This window comes from Aspergillus glaucus (genome assembly GCF_001890805.1).
Source record: "Aspergillus glaucus CBS 516.65 unplaced genomic scaffold ASPGLscaffold_6, whole genome shotgun sequence".
Taxonomy (NCBI): Eukaryota; Fungi; Ascomycota; class Eurotiomycetes; order Eurotiales; family Aspergillaceae; genus Aspergillus; species Aspergillus glaucus.
In genome coordinates this window covers 870,695-889,886 of record NW_019170458.1, presented here as the reverse complement: position 1 = coordinate 889,886, position 19,192 = coordinate 870,695, and the positions used below count along the sequence as shown (strand labels likewise).

Sequence of the window (19,192 nt, the reverse complement as noted above, 5' to 3'; positions counted from 1 at the left end):
GCTCGGTATGTGGTTGGTAGAGTTTGAAACTGGCCTAGGAGGCCTGTCTCAAGCATGAAGTGCACTGCTTTTGGTACCAGGTCTGGCCGTGTTAGGTAGGCCCGGTAATCCAGCTCCCGCCTTGATCCCTGTGTAAGATGGCGCATCCGGGGTCCTGCCTGGTTGGTACAGTGGAGGAGAACATGGCGTATGTCTTGGAGGCCACGTCCACAGGAGCATTCAGTTGATTCCATAGCCTTGAAGGTACCAAGGTAACTGGCCAGCGCAATCTTCCCAGTTTGCATTTGAATGAGGACTGATGTAGCAGCTCTCCGAAGGCCTTGGTATAGCTGCATTGGCGCTTTTGAGGGTTCTTTCCATAAACGACGGACGGAGTTCCCATGGGGGGAAGCAGCCCATTCAGTCTTCCATGCATTTGCTGCTTCTATGCGGAGGATTCTTCGAGTGCTAGCCATGAGAGTGAGCTCTTCCGCGCCATTGGGTGCCGGGGAATTAGCAGCTTCTTTTGCAAGAGCATCATAGATGAGTGGTGGTGATGTGTATATAAGGATTTCGTTGAGTTTGTACATATATACCGGATTTCTGCCTGTCACTTGATACATGATTCCAAAATTAACTGGAAATACTCAGAAACTCAGCACCTCGGTCCCTCATCGCTCTGGTATTGCGGATCACCCTTCCGTGAAGGTAGAGATCAGAAACAGAGCGTGATTGTTCTAGATTGGCTTCTTTCAGTACTAGCGTACTAGCTCTGTTCTCCAGCTAAACTGAAGCAAGCTGAGCGGTCATGTCCGTTCCCAGAGAATCACCAATCAATCATACAGACCAGTGGATCTATTTGTTCAGGTTGGAAGCTCAGGTCATTCCAGGTAGCAAGACTAGAGAGATCCGAAGTGTAGGCAATGTTCTATCACTCTAGAGAAAGGCGATGAGGGGTATTGAGGTGTCGGCAAGAACGTGGCTAGTACGGCTGCATCAAGGCACTTCGACCATAGATTTAAATTGGTTCAATCATTGTTGTGATGGGCCACGCCTAGTCACCTTGCAAGTAGGTGACGACCTATCTCGGCAGGCGTCCTGTCTTTATTTCTCTATCGAATTATTCTTGTAGCTAGTCACTAACTTCAGGGCCTAGCCGGTTATAATTGTCAACCAACTCGAATACAACATTTGATATAGCTCAATTCGGCCAATTAGATCCGAATATAAACGAACCAATCACAACCCGTCCCTGCGCAGGTGCCATTGGCGATATCGCTCTCCGCGATAACTAGCGCTGAATCAGCGGCTCGAGTAACTAACTAGTTAGTTAGTTAACTGCAGCCTAGGCCTAGTCTAGCCTACATTCCATTGTTTGCCATCTGTCTGCTAAACTAATTCCCCATTTTATTCTCTTATTCAAAGAACACATCTCAGTATATAAACAATGGCCGACGAAGACGAGTTCGCGCAGACCCGAGGCGGCGATGATCTCTTCGACGATGAAATCATCCCCGTCCCCGCGGAGCAACAGCAAGTATCCGCAGACGCCCCGCCGCAGGAAGTACAAGAGACTGTAACGAAACCAGACGAAACACCGACTGAATCGCCAGCTGCTAGTCCAGCTCCTACACAGGCACCATCTGGGTCGCGGCGCGGGGGCGAGAGAGGGAGAGGGCGGGGTCGCGGGAGAGGTCGTGGAGGGAGGGGGTCGAATGCGTCGGGGCGAAGGGGTGAGGGTGGGAATAAGAAGCCGGTTGAGGGTACACCCGAGCCTGAGAGTGGCAATGTAGAGGGGGAGAAGAAGGTTGAAGAGAAGGATGATGATGCTGCGTCGGAGTCGAAGGGGTCTGCTTCGAACGGCGGGGCCGAGGGTCCGCGTGTTCCAGCTGTTCGTGGTGATCGCAGTGCTACGGGTGGGATTAAGAAGGTATGCTTATGTTCTAGTTATGTGAAGCTGGTGAACTGACGAAACAGCCCAAACTCACCGAAGAACAACTCACCCAACGAATGGCAGCTGCCAAAGAAAACGCCGCCAAGCTGTCCGCCGCTCATGCCCGCGCAGAAGCAGATCAAGCATCCTTCCTCGAACGCGAGAAAGTCGCCGATGAGAAACGACGCGAAGAGCGCGCGAACCGTCGTGTGATGGACTCGGAGCGCGAGCGTAATCGCCAGCGGAAAATGAATGCTTTGAACGGACGGGAGTGGGACGCTACCAAGCAGGAGGAAGACTATAATCCTCGGGGCGGGAAGGGTGGTTTCCGGCGCGGAATGCACGGTGGTGTTTCGGGTTATGCTCGACGGGACTTTGATGATGGTCGTCCGGATGAGAACCCAAGGGACAACCAGGGCGGTCATCGCGGTAATCGCGGTCGAGGACGTGGTAGGGGTGGACGAGGACGAAACAATTCTCGCGGACCGCGGAGGGATGGTTGGCAACCCAATGATGCTTTCGAGAAGCCTGCTGCTGCGACAAGCGAAACGAAACCCCCGACGCCTGCGCCAGCTGCTGGCAATGAAGCCGAGTTCCCGGCTCTTCCAGGTGCTAAGGACCTTCCGGCTGATGCCAAACCAAACTGGGCTGCCGCAGCTGAGAAGATTGAACCTAGCTGGTCGCCTGTGGAGGGATCTACATGGGCAGACGAAGTCGAAGCGCAGTAATCGTCTCGCAGACTATATACCTGACTTTCTGATGATTTGTTGTTGCTACATGTCCCGTGATGACTTTGATATCCCTGACATTGCTATTACTTGTTTGTTCCTTCCTTTTGATACTTGCATGATACTATATATGACTGGCGTGCAATGATGGTTATATATAATACACTTCTGTTCAGAATCGACACGACTGTCAATGCAAATTGATTCCTTGATAGCATTTTATCAATCTTATCAATCAATAAACGACCTAACCCCGGACAACAACAGCCTAGCCAATCAGAGGACACATATGCTCTCATAGTGAAGTCACTCCATGGACTCCATTTGTATACTAGGGGCGATGGCGAGGCGATGGCGATGGCAATGGCAATGCCTTCGTTTCAAACCCTTCACCCATCTGCTTGACCTCATCTGATCTTACACCCGAAACAATTACAAGCTCCACTTATACCCCATACTCTACAAAATACTCTATATACCATCAAAATGACCGACGCATACCCCGAAACCAAGCAAAGCTCCCGCGGCAACCACCCCCGAACCTCGACGCTAGGCGGCGCCAGCGCAGTCCCAACCCCAGCCAACAACACCGGCGGCGGCACAGGCTGGGGTGATAAGGGTTTCTTCAAGGGTGGATCACAAGGAACTGGTCATGTAGCTGTGCGCCTCCTCCCCCATTCATCATCCATCCAGCCCTCAAACTTCAAAGAAGTTCAAAAGAAGAGCATGAACGATAACTGACGAGAGAACAGCCCCCCAACGCCAAAGCAACCTTCGGCGAATACCTCCCCCTACAAGAACAAAAAGGCGCCGCAACGTCCAAATTCGCGCAACGCGCTACAGACACGAACATGGATATATCAGGGGAGGGGTCGAATACCAGTTGTCAGACTGAGGATCATAGCTTTATGTGTCATCGGCCGGGGAATTCGGATACCTTGCCGGGGTGGTCGAAGACGAAGAATGCGGTTGAGGCGACGTATGACTTCCTTTCTTTCCAAACTAAATGAGTGAATTGATTGAATTGAATTGGTGGTTGGATGGTGCTGATGCGTTTGTGGTTTTAGGTTGCATGGGCAGGGAAGATAGGGTGTGGATTGGGTTTTTGTTATGATTGTTGTGTTTTGCATGAGAAATTGGATAATTACTTGTTTGTACTTAATGCATGAAATCGAACTGCTATAATAAATTACATATAGTAAGCTACTCCATCTTGGAACCCTTCCCCTTAATACGATCCCGCAACGCGACAACCTTACCAACGATCTTCCCCTTGAAGGTCTGCGCCGTAAGAGCAGCCGCCTCATCCGCTGCAACAAAACGACGAACCAGCAGGTTGAAGATACTCCCGAAGGCAAGCGCAATAACAGTACTCGTCAGAATAATCACGTTATACGGCATACTGAAATCCGGCGTCGGCAGAGGGAGAAGAAGGCTTGTCGTGCGGATGTAAACTGGGGAGTAGTATTCGTAAGACTGGGCTTGGTCCCGCAGCCCTAAGAGTCTGATCACTGCAGGCGCAACGTTGAAGCCCCGGTTGGCGTCCGGGGGATACTCTGTGTAACGCAGGACGGCCTTTTCAAAGTCGTATGTCAACGTCACGGTTGAAGCGGCGGGGACGGATAGAGCGAGTTCGAGTTGTGTGCCGCGTTCGCGGTCGATGGCTGGACGGTAGAAGGTTTCTTTGACGATTTGGGATACAGGGACTGAGCGGCGGATTCCGTCGCGGCCGATGATAGTTGCTTGTAATGTGTGCACGTAAGGCCGCAGGAACCAAGGTAGAGTCTCGAAGTAAATGAAGTCGACGGCGCTTGAGTTCGATGGGTTGTCGAAAATAATCCGCATGCCGCCACGCTCCTGGCCATGGCCGACAATCGTTCGCTCAGCGCTTAGGGCTGGCTCATCGAGCGGCACATGGGTGAGAGCTTCCTGTTCCGGAATAATGAGGTCAAACGGGCTTGATGGTTCCAAGTTGAAGCAACGGGAGAGGCCGTCAGGGTTCCTGGTTTCAGATGCTCCTGGAGAGATAATAATCCCTCTCTCATGCGGTACCCGTAGACAAACTGTCTCTTTGCCTGGATTCTCATCCTCCGTGAGAGGGCAGACACCACTAATAGTGCGTCCAAAGATCTCTTGTAGACTCCACCCCTTTTCTGCAGTATTTTCGAGAGGATAGCATGTATCATCGGCGTTATAGGGTTTAGAAGTGTCACAAACAAGCTGCTCGTTAGGGACGGGGCGTGGGATCGGGTTGTCTGCCATTGTTAGTAAACTGTATCGTTACTATAAGCCTTTGAAAAACGTACCCCGAGGCCGTTTCGATCGATCAATATCAAGCACCATGTCAATAGTCTGTTCAATCTGCACCATACACTCGCCATACTCAGGACAGACCGGACGCACATCAACGGCCATACTCTGCCACGACGCATCGAACAATTTGTGTCCATCAAACAGACTAGAGACACCAGCCTTTCCCTTACAAGGAAGAAGCTTCAGAAAAGGTGTAAGATTCTCCGTACAGACAACCTCACCCGGAAGCGTCCCATGGAGTAGATGTAGTTGACTAGATGAATGATCGCCCGCAGGCTCAAAGGATGCGATTGGCCGTGTAGTTCGAGTAGAATCGATAAAGTTCATGGACGCACAGAAAAGGCCCGACAAGGACTGGGTCAAGGTGATCCATTTCGCGAACGCCCTTCAACAGCTCAGCATTAGCTTCCCTAGTTTCCAGTTCATAGCCTGGGACAACATACCCATCATCATCCGGAGCATCAATCCACGCCCACAATTCCACGCCAGTATTACCCTCCTTAGACCCATTCCACGGCCTTGAGCCCCAACTCTCAGCGTCCCATCTTCCCGTCGTAAAGCGGAGGTGTAGTTCCTTGGTATTCGCGTGTTGTAGGATCTGGCCAAGCGCGCGAGGGAAATATCTGAAATGCCGCTGTTCAAAGGACTCTTGCGATGTATTACTGCGGAAATTGAAAGAAGCTAGTAGGGAGGATTGCGGCAATGGTTGGAGGACGAGGCCTTCGTGGTAGTCGGAGTCCGGTGCGGCGGAGGTGAGTGTGGACAGCGCCGTCAGGAGGAGCAGAGGAAGTAGAAAGAGGACCGTCATCACGTCATTCTTGCCGTAGAGTTTCCCCAAATAGATATTCAGTGAGGACTTGACTTCGTTGGCTCGTCAATGGGCCATGCGGCGAGAGTATCGGGGAGTTTGGATCGGGATTCTGGCGGTTGATGTTGGCACAACTCAGCACCGGTTAGTCCCTGACACCTTCCTTTAAAAAGAAAGACACGAGATCAGGTAATCTCCGTCTTCTTAGCTATCATATAATTAAAGCCAACAGTTTCTCTCAATTACGAGCATCGACGACCAAGTTGCCAAAAGGGGCCACTCAAGCGCAGCCGCGCCTAACGCTTCACCGCCCGCCAAGCGCCATCATCGCAAAAAGACATCATTCGGCGCGACAGCTTAAGTTCTTATCATACCAACGAAACAGCGAGTGAATTGCTCTGGAGGACCCTTTCACTGGTAACGTTTATTTCTCTCGTTGACAATGGCGGCGGAACAGAGAAAGCTGCTCGAGCAGCTCATGGGAGGTAAGCCATCCACAAATCTCAACTCAGTGCAAAGAAAGTCCAAGAAAGTTAACAAAGACCTCCCAAACAACAGCGGACAACCTCGTCGGCACCGGAACACCCTCGCGTAATGCCCAGCTATCCATCACCGATTCAAAAGTCTGTCGCTCGTACCTGGTCGGAACCTGCCCGCACGATCTCTTCACGAATACCAAGCAGGACCTTGGTCCTTGTCCCAAGGTGCACAGCGAGGGTCTGAAGACGGAGTACGAGCTTGCATCTGCTGGGGAGAAGGCGAAATGGGGGTTTGACTTTGACTACATGCGCGATATGCAGAAGTATATCGATGATTGTGATCGGAGGATTGATTCTGCTCAGCGGCGGTTGGAGAAAACGCCGGATGAGATTCGGCAGACGAATAATCTGGTAAGCTTCTTTTCCACTCTCCTATTATTCAATGCTAACAAGACCAGCTGAAACAAATCTCCGACCTCTCCAAAACAATCAACACAGGTCTCCTCGAAGTCTCCGTCCTCGGAGAAACAGGCTCCGTCGCCCTCGCCCTCAACGAACTCCACAAGATCCGCACCGCCAAACACCAAAAGGAAACCTGCGAGCGCGAACTCAAAAACCTCCAAGATACCTCCGGCCCCTCCGGCCACCAGAAACTGCAAGTCTGCGACGTGTGCGGCGCATACCTCAGTCGACTGGATAACGACCGTCGTCTGGCGGATCATTTCTTCGGAAAGATGCACATGGGATACTCGGATATGCGCAAGGGTTGGAAGAAGCTTAGTGAGGAGCTTAAGGGACGGCCGCCGCCGGTTCGGCACCATGATGATGAGGATGGTGGTTGGGGTGGTGGAGGTGGTGGACGTGGTGGTAGAGGGCCGAGGTATGGTGGCGGTGGATATAGGAAACGGGGACGATGGTAAATGGCTATCTTTGGATCTTTTAATATTTCGTCTTTTTGCTGGGTATAAGCATAGCGCAGGCGTTAGTGCGTTTGTATCTACCATATTCCAATATATAATGGATGATTTGGAGAATCTGTCTACAAATTGATTCAAGTAAACCAAAATAGATTCGTAGTACAAGGATTACACAAATCTATTGAAAGAATAAGAAGAGACAAGCTTCACAATGTATGAATAGTCCTTGTTTGACATAACAGTAAAGAGAAGAATGAGCAGAGAATAAAAAGAATCCCAACATAACCACCCTATTCAATCTCACTAGCGAGATAATATCATAAAAAACGACGCCATACCAACAAAACTACAAGCCACGCCTTGATACACAGAAAAGAAAAAATTCCAAAGTCAATGTTGAATCCTATGTACATATAAACACCCTCCCTATGACGCACCATGTCCATTAGTTGTAGCATGGAACAGTGCCTCAGTCAACGCCTGGTAGCTGGACGCAGCATCCGGTTGTCGGGAGAGGATATCCCGTACCACCAATAGCTGGGAGGCATCTGCATTCGGTGCTTGTTGAAGGAGCTGTTGAATTGCAGGTGCATGTGCTTGAGGTCCTAGCACTTGGATGGCGGCTGGGAGGCCAGTAGCAGGCTGAGGGGCGGGGGCGTTGGGTTGATATTGGTGGAATTGACCCGCTGGGGGAGCAGGTTGTTGTTGTTGTTGCTGCTGCTGCGGTGGCGGCTGGGCATATTGTGGTGCCTGTGCAGGAATTGGTGCGCCAGGGAAAGGTGCTGGCGTAGTAGGGGATACTTGAGCTGGATGCTGCTGTCCCGGCAACATGTACGGAGCCTGCGCCTGCTGAGGCGTAGGCGCAGCAGTAGTCAACGGGCTTGCGGTGTTTGCGGGTTCCTGGCTCGGGTGATGCGACGGGGGCTGTACTGAAGGACGGTTCGAAACACCAGTCTTGATGACGAACACGGCCAGAAGAATCCGTTCCTGCAGGGAATCATCAAGGGAATTGTTTTCCAGCAATTCGAGGAAATCGGGCTTCTTCGTTGTCCCAGCCTCAACCGGGATGAGGTACGTATCCGTAACGGACGACAATGGGTGCTTTCCAATGACACCGTACCTCTTGCGATCTGCGAAGTAGTTGAACAGGTTGTCGAATCCTGCGCGCTCCTTCGGGTTCTCAGGCGCATTGATGGACATCACGACGACGTCTGTCGATGTGCTGAACCGTAGGCCACAGAGATAGTTGCTGGCCAGCTGGATCTCTATCCGGCCATTGATCAGCAATGTTGGCGGCGCAAGCTGGCCCCATGGTAAGCTCTCGCTCAGGTCGGCACCACCGACATGCTTTGCTGATGATGAGAACTCTCCAATGGGGTTCATCACCACCTTGCCGCGCCACACAGATCCCTCATCATTGTACTCCTTGGGGGAGTATGGAGGCGAGTCGGGTTCATCATCATCCCTCAGTAGGTTATCGATCTCTGCATCAGCCTGGACCTTTGCACCTGGCACAGGTTCTCGGATATGCGTGGCAACCTCTGGGAAGACCTGGTCATCATGACTGGGGGAATGAGCGAAATGTTGGTCGTGTGACTGTCCATCGGTGTCAATGGGTCGTGGCTTGCCGGCTCGTCGGCCTTCGTTCGACTTGCGACGCTGCTGGTCATCGGGGCTGGGGCTTCCGTCAGTCATACGACGAGCCGGAGCCGTCGAGAAAACAGGTTCGCTTGAAACGTGGTCGTCCTCTTCAACCAGTTCCTCTCCTTTATGCGTCCGTCTAATCCGCGGCCCTTGCTCTTGGGTGGCGATGATGTGCTGACGCTCCGCCTCTCGCTTGATTTCCGCATCCTTTTGCTGGAGCTCCTTGCTCGCCATGTCCTGGGAACTCATCTTGGATAGAGAATCTGGGAGCAGATTGCCTACGAGCAAACTATCCCGTAGGGACGTGTTCTTCTTTACGTTGAACAAGATCGTCCGAAGCTGTGACTTATACTGTTCCGTTGGTTCCCCAGATCCTCCGCAAAGATTTTGGTACATAGCATGCTCGATCGACATACCGAGCTGCCCGGCGATCTCCTCCACTGTCTTGCCCTTAGGCAATTTGAAAGAGTCTTGTTTCCGCACATCAGAAACCTGTTCTACAAATAGCTTGACTAGAGCACTGGCAACGGTTTTCCGGGCTGGGTTTGTAATCTCCTCCAGTGTGCCTGGCCCCTCAGATGCCTTCTCAGTGACAGAGCTCTGGCGAGATGACGGCGCGTTAGTCGAAGGTTTTCTGTGCGGTGTTGCTTCCTTTCCTGGAGGCGATACTTTTGTTGGAGGCGATAGTTTTTGCTGTTTCGTTTTGGGGCCCTAAACAACAGTCAGTCAATGAAGTCTGATCAGGGCAATGACAAATTACTTACGACCTCAGACTGTGGACTCTCTTGGTGTTCATCAAACTTGCGCTTGGGAGTGCTCGCCAGTGCAGCACCAGTCGGTGCAGCATCACCGGCATGGTCATTTTCCTCAGTTGCATGCGGCACGGTTGGAGGGACAGAAGGAGCCGAACTCGGGGTTTGAGCCTTGACCGAAGCAGCTGGCGTACTCTCTTCTGTCTTGGCCTCACTTGGTCTGCCTCTTCTGCCACCCTTCTTGCCCTTTCTGCGCCGTGATTTTTTCTCTTCGGCCTCTTTGCGTCTTCTCTCAGCGACTTCCTCCCAGGGCTTCTCACCGCGCGCCATTCTATCCAGAAGCTCCTTGTGGTTTTCCGGCTTGCACTGCTCGCAGAAGTACTGATCCGGTTCCTCTCCTTTGGCGAACTTGAGGCCCATGCAGTCGTTGTGTTGCCATGCTGAGCACTGGTCACAGCAGATCATGTCGCGTTCGACATCTTCCTCCTCCTCGTATTCCCCACAAATACATCTTATGAGTTCCTCTTCTTCTTCTTCTTCTTCTCCTTCTTCGCTGGGTCCAGGCGTCGGTTCGGCGGAAGGTTTGGAGGATTTGTCTTTCGATAGCGACTTGGACTTCGATTTCTTCATAGGCGTTTCGGTGACCATGTCGAGGTTCTTGTGCTGGCCTTTCGTCGAGCGGCCGGAACGTCGTGGCTCATCTGTTGTATCTTGCAGTTAGCATTCTATCCAATCAGACTTGGGGGGGCCATGCCCTAAGCCGCCTTCTGCCTTGCCTCCGTTTCTGGGGTGGGCTCCGTGCGGCCATGGCGCAGGGACCATTATACGATTGCTTACCAGCCATAATGCAAATACTCGGGTATTTCTACGACGCTTTGTAGACTGTGCTCAGAGCTGGCTGTGCGCGCCCACCCAACAGCTTTCTTTCTACGGAAACAGGGGGTGTGGTGTGTGTGCGCTAAAGAGTAACGCGCAAGGGAAAGACACGGCAGAAAAGAGGCACGAGTCACCCGGTTTGCGAGTATTACTTGAACTTTTCCTTCTCTTTCAACTAGGTCCTCTAGTTCTGTTGAGGCCTGCGACTCGTATTCACTGTAGCAGAATGACTGCGAAAGAGTTTGTCGCGTGTCGCAGTCTCGAGGGGTTGGCGTAAGCGGGGTCGCGTGAAAAGCCTGTCCTGAACTTGACAGTATGAGACTGGACCTGAATCACGTTGATGGCAAAAAGAGAGATTCGATAAAGCTGGCGTGACTCCTCAATAATACCAGTACTCAAGTACAGGATTGATAGAGTAATGCGCGATGGATGGTTGATGGAATGAAGAGGAGAAAGCGAGAGAAACGAGAAGGTCGAGCGGGCGCGACTGCGCCGTGACTAAGCAATCACGTGCATGAGGCTCGGCGGGGAGTCAATTAGCAGCTTGGCAGACGCCACCGGGATTTTTCTGTCGCGTTTCCTCACTAACTTGTAGGCGTGGCCAGCTCTCGCCGCTTCTCCACATAAGCACGACACACACCCCTTCTTTTTCGCACCACCCACGTTTACTTTGCACTGCCCTGTCACTGATCTGACGAATTTTCCTCCGTGACGAATTACTGATTATCGCTATTTAATCCCTCCTTTGACACGAATTACGTCCGCAATGGCAGACATCCGAAAATTACTCCGGAACGAGCTCGCCACTCGCAAGGGCACCGCCCAAACAGGGAGCACAGCAAACCGGGTTACAAAAAAGAGAAAGGTGGACGTTGGCGATGACTCGATACGGAAAAAGATAAAGCCTGCTGGAATGACAGCACAGCAGGAGACATCACAAGCAATACAACCCCCGAGCGCTCAAGATCTTGAGGAAGACACAGAAAAAGAAACCGCTGGCCCGGAACTCCCATCAGGGCCAGAAGACGAGCAAGAAGCCGAAGACACGAACCAAATCGATGAGCAACCCTCCGCGAACGAGCCTCAGACCGTTGATGAAGATGAATGGGCGGCTTTTGAACGGGAAGTTGCGGAACCATCGCGCGCTCCGCAAGCACCCGCTGCCATTGCCGCACCAGCCACGATATCAGCAGCGCCAATTACTGCAGAGCAAATTGCTGAGCAACAGGAGAAGGACAAGGATACTACGCAAACGCGCGAAGCTCAAGCAGAGGGTGAACGCGAGGACGCAGCACGGCTCATGGAGGACGAGTTCGATGAGATGGAACAACTGGAAGAACGTGTGAGACGAATGAAACAAAAACGGGAGGAGCTCAGAGCTAAGCGGGCTTCGGAAGAAGCGGAGTCGGCGCCGCCCCCTGCGACTGAGTCCGAGGCAAACGCCAATGAGGACGACGACGATGATGACGATGACGATGACGATTGGGATGACTGGAGATTCAAATAATGCTACGGCTGGCCTGCATTGGAAAAATCAGGGTTGAAGGAATGTTGGGAGGGCCACCGCAGAGAAAAGGGAGGTCTTGAATTAACCATATAATATTGATACCCCATAAACTGAATGATGAAACTACATGAAATGGACAGAAAAAGGGACTTGCTAATGTCCACTAATGTTAATGTGCTGGTGTATCTTTCGAAGGCGGTCTTGGTCATATTCATCTTTGGGAGGAAATTGAGAGCATCCAGTTGTATTGTCTAGTTAGCGCGTGTGTAATTGTATCTTAGTATTTAATGCTTTTTATATAATAGTCTCAAGTCACTTTCCAGTTATTTCTAATACTATTGCTCCCGGGACAGTAGCTTATGACGGGGAATCAATTGCCTATGATTTAATATATGTCTAGCCCTAAATGGTTCCCACAGAGCCTAGATCTCGAAAGGGCCGAGTCGGACCATACAAGTAGAATACTAATCAGTCCTCCTTGTCACCAGAATCTCCCATTTTACCCATTTTCCTTTCTCCACTCTTCTTCAGCGCCTCGCTAGCAACCAAGTATGATCTACTAGCATACGGGCCAAAGTACTCACCCCAGTTTTCCATGTCAACGAGAACATTTCCGGCTTGCACAACATAACTAAAATGAAAGGGTTTGTTGTTATCACGTAGGCCAGGAAACGAGTTTATACAGAAACGAACAGAAATGTCGTTGACAACATCGATGTCACGTCCCTTTACGCATTGTTATATTGCTGCAACTCAGTGAGAGGGACGTTTGAATCAAGCGATAAAATAGCGTCTCCTGCCAACGACAACGCACTAGCGGCGTTCTGGATGATGTGCTTATGCTAGCGGATATCAATTTCGCCGAAACGTTCTGTGTCTACCACTCAAGTATGTTCATTTGAATGGGCTATGTCTGTGGGTATGGGTATGTGATGCACTGCAACATCATTGTCAAGGTGATGATTGATGAAACCAATATAGCGCGTGCGAGCATTCATTACTGCACCCTCATGTATGTCTCCCACAGTCACATTTGCGCCATTCTTGAAGACATGAGACTTTAACTTCCGGATTTTGACCATTAGTTTCATAAAATCAGACCATGAGAATTGCTCAGACATGCTGGGATTGTGCTTTAACTGGAAGTCCCGGTAGTCAAGTATTTGGAGTTCCTGAAAGAATTGGTTATCTCGGTATGCCACGCATAACGCCAACAGCCATATGTATGGAATCCTAAAGTATCCGCCTATGTTTGACCAATTCTCACCATTGTCAAAGCGGATCAGACCCTTTTGGCAGAGTTGATCTGGTGTCACTTCCGCCCCTGGAATGACATCAAATCTTCGCAGGCGTCGGTTGGCTAGTGCAGCCTTGGCTATTACAAGCCCTTGGCTTTCTTCGGGTATTATATCGCCATAGTAATCTTGCAGTTTCTTGACCATATAGAATTTGAAATCATTATCAGTACCTGCAGGGCCTGAAACGCATCAGCCAGTGCTTCCAATGCTCGACCATGGCCGCCACAGTCGTCAACGACAACTTTCCCAACGAGGTCTTTAGTAATGAAAACTGGCTCGCCATCAATTGTCGGCGGCTTCAGGAGACTGCAAGGAAGAGATATTCTCCTTCGGTAAGAAGCGAACTCCATCTGGAATTGGAGTCGAATATCTGAATGTGGCGCAAGAAATCATGAAACCAAAACGATGAGCCAATTCACCCAGCCGATTAAAAGATTAAAAGTCGCGATTGTTACGAATCCCCCGAATATTTCATAGATCTTGTGAAAGCCATCCACGACGAGGAATGTCGTTCTCTTTTCCAATGTAGAAGAGTCCCCAGGTTGAAGAAACCGAATGACCTCACGTGGCGTGGGCGCGTGCCACTTGGAATAAACATCTTCGAGTGAAAGCCCACTAGATGTCGCTTCCTGTAGAAGGATCTGGAAAAGAATCCGCATACCTATGGCTCTCCACGGATCATCTTCAAATGCCTGGAGGCCGGTGCCGTTTTCGAGGCTAACATGAAATACAAATGGATTCCGAAGCTGAGAGGCTAGCTTCTCGTCCTTCTCTTTGAAATAGGTGCCATCGAAGCACTTAAAAGCAGTCTTATGAAGCTCAGCGGCATTTCGTGATTTGCCAGTGCCGGCACTAAAAATGAACAGGTAATGTGGGATTGTGAGCTTATCGAGAAACCCGCTCTCGCAGTGTCTGAATTGTTCTTCGATTGAGCTGCGAAGGAATTTGGTTAACTCTGGCGAAGCTTGATAGTCCCAACAATGGCCGGAGGATTTGAGCAGTGCATCAGGGGTTGGAGGGCGATACGGCAAGCCTATGCCATTAGTAAAAGATGATGATGAAAGCGAAGTATAAAGGAAAAGATTGACGGGACCTGTATCTGCAAACTCGTCTGTGATGCACTTTCTCGGTGAAAGGGGGTGAAAGATGACAATATAAACATAGGGATCACCGGATTTTGGGTCGGTGGATTGAATGACAGAATGAGTGATCTGGGAGAAAGTTGACAATCCCCTTCCTTTGGAATAAAGACTTCGTCTATGTTCAAGGTAGTCCGTGGGCGATATAGGACTCATTCGATAGTGCTCGTGCTCGGAGCATATTGCTTGTTTTGAATCTTCACCTTCAACAGCAACGTCGTTTGTTTCTCTTCTTGGTCTTCTCCCAGAAGCGTCTCTGCCTTATCATTTTCCTACAGGACTCCGGAGTACGATTCCAGTCGTGGACAACATCTACGGTTTGAGTTGAAGCATCTACTCCGTGCAATTGAAATCCATTTTTCCACAACCAGGATCTAATCCAGGACTAGTCACTTAAGCTAAAACATGTCATACTCTTAAAAAAAATAAGCAAATCATTTGAACTTCCCCTCTCTTGCAAAAACATATGACTTCCCAGCGTACGGTCCAAAGTATTCTGCCCAATTCTCTCTGACGACCAGAATGGATCCATGCGAGACTTCATACTTTACCACTGGTACGCAAGTTCGGGACCGTACGTACTAGTACAGAACAAGGCAAAGACATAATTTGGTCCCGCAGACTCCTCACGTTCCGTTTTGAAATTGATGCGCCCTTTCTGCACATTCTTTTATTGCTGAGCTTCACAGCGTGGGATGTTTGAATCCAGAGTGAGAATGGCATCTGCCGCCGACGCGCCAGCTGGGGTCCCTGAAAACGCTTCTATGGAAATCGCCCACCGTAATACTCGCCCCGTCTTCAAAAGCATGGGACTTGATCTTGCGAATTCTGATCATGATCTTCTCAAAATCCGCCCATGAAAAGCCTCCAGACATGGGTGGGTCCTGATTGGTTTAAAAGTGGCGGCAATCAAGTAATTGCAATTATGAGAGGAATCAGTTACTTGGGTATGTTGTGCACAGGGCTAAAATCCAGATATACGGAATCCGGAGATAACCGACTGGGTTGATCGACTCCGGATCCTGGCTCTCGAATCGGATCAACCCATGTTGGCATATTTGGTCAGGGGTAACACTGGTCTCTGGGATAATGCCATAGCGGTATAGCAGCTTGTTGGTGAGAACAGCCCTGACTATTCCTAGGCTGTCTGCAACACTATGAGGTTCTGCAGCCGACATGTCAACCTTCGATCTTGGCCCTTGAAACAATCATAGACGGTGTTGTGGAGTTTACTGGCGTTCCGGGATTTGTCAGTCCGAGAAAGAGGCAAACTGGAATAGTTATTCTATTCCTTAAACTGTTTTCAAAGCTATAGTAGTGTGTTTTGACTTCATCATAAAGAGCCCTAGTCAGCTCCTGTGATGCCTGATAGTCCCAGTACCTACCAGCGGTGTTCACTAGTAAATCAAGATTTGGTGGATGATATGGCAGCCCTGTGTCATCAGTAAAGAATCCTCATGAGAATGAGTAGAAATTTGAAGAAAAGCTACCTCTTTTCCAGAAAACATCTGTCGTATACTTCTTAATCGGGTCCTTCTCCGTCTTATAGGCCTCGTCAAACTTAGTGTAAACCGCTACGTCAATTAACGAGTCTCCTGGCTTTGAGTGAATCAAGTAACTAACTAGCTGGGGGAGAAAGTAGCCCGTATTTGTAGGCAACCAATTCACCAGCCAGTCAGGTGACCCTAATCTGTGTGACGCGAGCTGTACTGGACAAATGCTTTGCTTTTGTCCCAAGGGAGACTGATACTTGGCTTGTTCCAAGATGGCCTGTATCTGATGATCCCAAGTCGGGCGACCCGGAGGTTGATATTGTCGTTTTCGAGAAACCACGGAAATCGGTACAGAAGGATATCAGCTATATATTTTCTGCTGAGGGTCTAGATACGGACACTTAGACCTCACCAAATGCTGCTCATTATTGGTTGGATTCAAAGGCAGAAGACTACCTTATCGATCACCGGCGCCGGATGCTCTTCTGAATTCGACCGAAACACAACCCGAATACCAGGTATTCCCGGAGCTCAAATTGGATTTGCGTTACTCTGTGGCAAACTACTACTGGAACTACACAGAGTGATTTTTTGATAAGACCACCATGTCTCTCTACATGTTCTTGTCGGGTCCTAAGACGGGAAAGTCAAGGAACACATCCGAACTCAGCAACATCACACGGAAATGCTTTGATGGGTCGTTCTATTAAAAAAAAAAAAAAAATGCATAACTGGCCACTCAAATCAATAACGCATTCGTATTCCACGTGAGCCTTAAGGACTTTCGAAAAGACGAGTGTCCCTGGAGGGCCATCGGTTCTCGAATGCTTCTCCAGCTCCTACAGAAGAACGGAAACATTAACCTCGACGATATTAACGCTGGGTGGGATGCACCAAGCCCCAGTATGGTGATTAAGCTTCTCAGGGCTGGGCATTCGAAAGAGAAAACGGTTGTTATCGTTATCGACAATCTACACAAGATCGCTGAAGTCCAGGGGAGAAATCGGATGTCTATGACCATTTGGTCACTAAGGAATCTTCTATTCGAGTCCCAAGGCTTCACACTTGTCTGTTTTATTTCTGCAATATCTGATCCCCTCGATCAATCGTTCTTTGGGTCACTGATGATAGCCTTGCCGTGCAATCCACCCGAGTTTACCAGAAGGCTGAAAGAAGGCGCAAACACTGAAGCTGATGATATCTTTGGAAAAACCGATGCAATGTCATACTGGCAATCGGAGAGATAATGAAGATCGCTCGTGGTCATGTTAGCAGTGCATGAAAGGTGAGATGTACACTCTTTAATAGCCAATCACATAGTCAGAAATCTATTGGTTTTCCTGGACAGATGATTATGATGTAGATTACAACTTTCAACATAAATATACATTGTCCGTATCCCATAGCTATCTGCCATTGTCGATCTAGCCCAGAGCCCAAACTATCATGTTGGCTTTTCCACATCCTCTCCTGCACCTTCTCGGGTCCTGTCTCCAGCTTCGATATAACTCCGAAGCCCATCTTTTCTGACACGCATGGCCTCTTGAATCTCAGCTTCACCTTCTTTGAGAAGGTGCTTGCCACGGGAAAGGTCGCCACGTTGCTTCTGTTTCTCTTCTTCAACCCGTTTCTCACGTTCCACAAGGGCCTTTTCACGCTTCTCCCGGTCAGCTCTCTTCCTATCGAGCTCTTCTTGCTGCTCTGCGCTTATATGTTCCTGCTCCGGTGCTGCTGGCAAAGTAGAGATGTATGTTTCAATCAGCAGATCGCGCACTTGAGGGCTGAGTGAAATGTAGCGGATATCGGTGATGATAGTGGAGGGAAGAGCATGGATGGTCGATGAGTGATTCAGTGATTGCAAAGGAACAGATTTGAGCAGAGCAGAAAGATCTGATTTTCTTGTGCTCTCGGGAAGCTTCAGTCGTGATATATGCTCGCGGTAGAACTTCTCCCGGTCTCTATCAGATAAATGTGTGTCCTTCATTTCAGACTCCTTTCTGTACTTGCGCTTGAATTCCGGCCAGTACAGCCTAGGAGTAGCACGCTCCTGGAGGAAAGTCAAGTATTTGATGCGGGGGTCTTGCTTTTCTTGTTTTTGTTTGCATTCCTTGAGATCTTGGATGCGGTCACGGCTCCAATCTGACCATACCTCGCGTCGGGATTTCATATTCGGTAGCACGGTGTATCTGCTGTCGTCTATGATGCGACCTTCTTCGATAATATTCTCCCATGGTGAATAAGGATTGATGCGGAAATCATCTAGCAGGTCACGGAAGAGCGCTGCAGCATCCTCGTCTGACAGCGGGAGGCCTTCGGCACCTTCTTCCCAGCCTTCCTCGCCTGGCTCGCCGTATTCGCCAGGGTCGAGCCCGTATTCTTCACCCATGGCGGTGAGCTGGTACTCAATATCTTCTTCGGTAAATTCGACTGGTTGATCATCCTCCGTCTTCGCTCGTTTCGACGGTTGGTCCTCATCTTCCTCATCGTCTGTGACTTCCACCTCTTCATAGTCATCGCTCTCTTCTCCGGCCTCCACAGGAGCCGCACATGCGACTGGTTCGGGTTCGGGTTTTTCAGGAACGGCTTCCGGTTCTTGCGTCTCTGGTTCTTCGCTCACTTCACCGCGTTCTCTGCGTTCTTTCTTCTCTCTTTCGATGCGATCGTACTCGATGACTCCCTTGAGGATCTCTTGAGGGAATTTCCAGAAACTTTCGTTGGTCTCCGTATTATAAACAAATCTCCTCTTAAGCTTAGTTTTCACCAATACCCACGGCTCGCATCCGGGTAAAGCATGTTTCGACTTTGGTCTGTCCTCTGGCCCCCGAGATCTGCGGTTTTGGTATGATTTCCCGCCCCGGAAGCCTCCCCTAGTCTGACCTTGGTGAGGATGATGGTGAGATCCCGGGAATCCACCCCCAATTCCAAACCCCTGCGGAGCGTATGGTGTGGACGAGAACGGTGGTAATGTATCCGGTGTGAGAAGTGGTGCGGTTTCTGTTGCGGTTGGTTGCGATGGAGTGGGAAGCGGTTGCGGCCGCGTATAGGTTGATTGTTTCGTTTGAGAATTATAGTAATACAGATGACCTGGCGATACGTTAGCAATCAAAGCGAATTATCACAGCAATCAATCGCGACCAACCTGAAGGGGCCTTGTGTTCCGTCCACCCTGGCGGTAGTGGAGGAGGCGCCGTGTAGGTCGATTTGAGCATTTTATGACCGGATAACAAGATAATTGAAGAATAAAATGCTAATAATTCCAGAATCGCATCATGAGCTGGTAAGTTGTTGTCTGTCGCGATCAGAAGCTTACGGGCTTTTGGTGGTTG

General features: G+C 49.9%; 10 protein-coding genes across 10 annotated transcripts; 5 read left to right on the top strand and 5 right to left on the bottom strand.

The window, feature by feature from the left end:
- Positions 1-25: 25 nt before the first annotated feature.
- On the bottom strand, positions 26-386 carry ASPGLDRAFT_45204 (uncharacterized protein). The gene is made up of 2 exons (XM_022546190.1): positions 308-386; positions 26-251 (listed from the first exon to the last, which is right to left on the bottom strand). Exons 1-2 carry the CDS (start codon positions 358-360, stop codon positions 92-94), a joined length of 213 nt encoding a protein of 70 aa, XP_022402859.1. The 5' UTR covers positions 361-386; the 3' UTR covers positions 26-91.
- A 984-nt stretch (positions 387-1,370) lies between these two features.
- Positions 1,371-2,827, top strand: ASPGLDRAFT_45202 (uncharacterized protein). Its single transcript, XM_022546189.1, has 2 exons — positions 1,371-1,909; positions 1,957-2,827. The coding sequence occupies exons 1-2, from the start codon at positions 1,427-1,429 to the stop codon at positions 2,638-2,640; spliced, it is 1,167 nt and encodes a 388-aa protein (XP_022402858.1). The 5' UTR covers positions 1,371-1,426; the 3' UTR covers positions 2,641-2,827.
- Positions 2,828-3,039: 212 nt separating this feature from the next.
- Positions 3,040-3,805, top strand: ASPGLDRAFT_56687 (uncharacterized protein). The gene is made up of 2 exons (XM_022548208.1): positions 3,040-3,300; positions 3,393-3,805. The coding sequence occupies exons 1-2, from the start codon at positions 3,127-3,129 to the stop codon at positions 3,648-3,650; spliced, it is 432 nt and encodes a 143-aa protein (XP_022402857.1). The 5' UTR covers positions 3,040-3,126; the 3' UTR covers positions 3,651-3,805.
- On the bottom strand, positions 3,508-5,970 carry gpi16 (GPI-anchor transamidase subunit GPI16). The gene is made up of 3 exons (XM_022541880.1): positions 5,397-5,970; positions 4,947-5,338; positions 3,508-4,895 (listed from the first exon to the last, which is right to left on the bottom strand). Exons 1-3 carry the CDS (start codon positions 5,759-5,761, stop codon positions 3,844-3,846), a joined length of 1,809 nt encoding a protein of 602 aa, XP_022402856.1. The 5' UTR covers positions 5,762-5,970; the 3' UTR covers positions 3,508-3,843.
- A 169-nt stretch (positions 5,971-6,139) lies between these two features.
- Positions 6,140-7,281, top strand: ASPGLDRAFT_45198 (LUC7 domain-containing protein). Its single transcript, XM_022546187.1, has 3 exons — positions 6,140-6,246; positions 6,320-6,651; positions 6,699-7,281. Exons 1-3 carry the CDS (start codon positions 6,204-6,206, stop codon positions 7,158-7,160), a joined length of 837 nt encoding a protein of 278 aa, XP_022402855.1. The 5' UTR covers positions 6,140-6,203; the 3' UTR covers positions 7,161-7,281.
- A 302-nt stretch (positions 7,282-7,583) lies between these two features.
- ASPGLDRAFT_34057 (putative PHD finger domain protein) lies at positions 7,584-10,397 on the bottom strand (the record flags this gene model as incomplete). Its single annotated transcript, XM_022544387.1, has 3 exons — positions 7,584-9,512; positions 9,566-10,254; positions 10,391-10,397. The coding sequence occupies 3 exons, from the start codon at positions 10,395-10,397 to the stop codon at positions 7,584-7,586; spliced, it is 2,625 nt and encodes an 874-aa protein (XP_022402854.1).
- Positions 10,398-11,029: 632 nt separating this feature from the next.
- On the top strand, positions 11,030-12,283 carry ASPGLDRAFT_45196 (uncharacterized protein). Its single transcript, XM_022546186.1, has one exon. The coding sequence runs from the start codon at positions 11,196-11,198 to the stop codon at positions 11,934-11,936; it is 741 nt and encodes a 246-aa protein (XP_022402853.1). The 5' UTR covers positions 11,030-11,195; the 3' UTR covers positions 11,937-12,283.
- A 121-nt stretch (positions 12,284-12,404) lies between these two features.
- On the bottom strand, positions 12,405-14,917 carry ASPGLDRAFT_65304 (uncharacterized protein; the record flags this gene model as incomplete). The annotated part of the gene is made up of 6 exons (XM_022548883.1): positions 12,405-12,567; positions 12,669-12,778; positions 12,875-13,413; positions 13,449-13,584; positions 13,690-14,267; positions 14,857-14,917. The coding sequence occupies 6 exons, from the start codon at positions 14,915-14,917 to the stop codon at positions 12,405-12,407; spliced, it is 1,587 nt and encodes a 528-aa protein (XP_022402852.1).
- A 1,693-nt stretch (positions 14,918-16,610) lies between these two features.
- Positions 16,611-17,210, top strand: ASPGLDRAFT_45194 (uncharacterized protein). Its single transcript, XM_022546185.1, has one exon. It carries the CDS (start codon positions 16,691-16,693, stop codon positions 17,111-17,113), a length of 423 nt encoding a protein of 140 aa, XP_022402851.1. The 5' UTR covers positions 16,611-16,690; the 3' UTR covers positions 17,114-17,210.
- On the bottom strand, positions 17,175-19,160 carry ASPGLDRAFT_168162 (FF domain protein). Its single transcript, XM_022542663.1, has 2 exons — positions 19,006-19,160; positions 17,175-18,950 (listed from the first exon to the last, which is right to left on the bottom strand). The coding sequence occupies exons 1-2, from the start codon at positions 19,073-19,075 to the stop codon at positions 17,311-17,313; spliced, it is 1,710 nt and encodes a 569-aa protein (XP_022402850.1). The 5' UTR covers positions 19,076-19,160; the 3' UTR covers positions 17,175-17,310.
- Between the last annotated feature and the right edge of the window lie 32 nt (positions 19,161-19,192).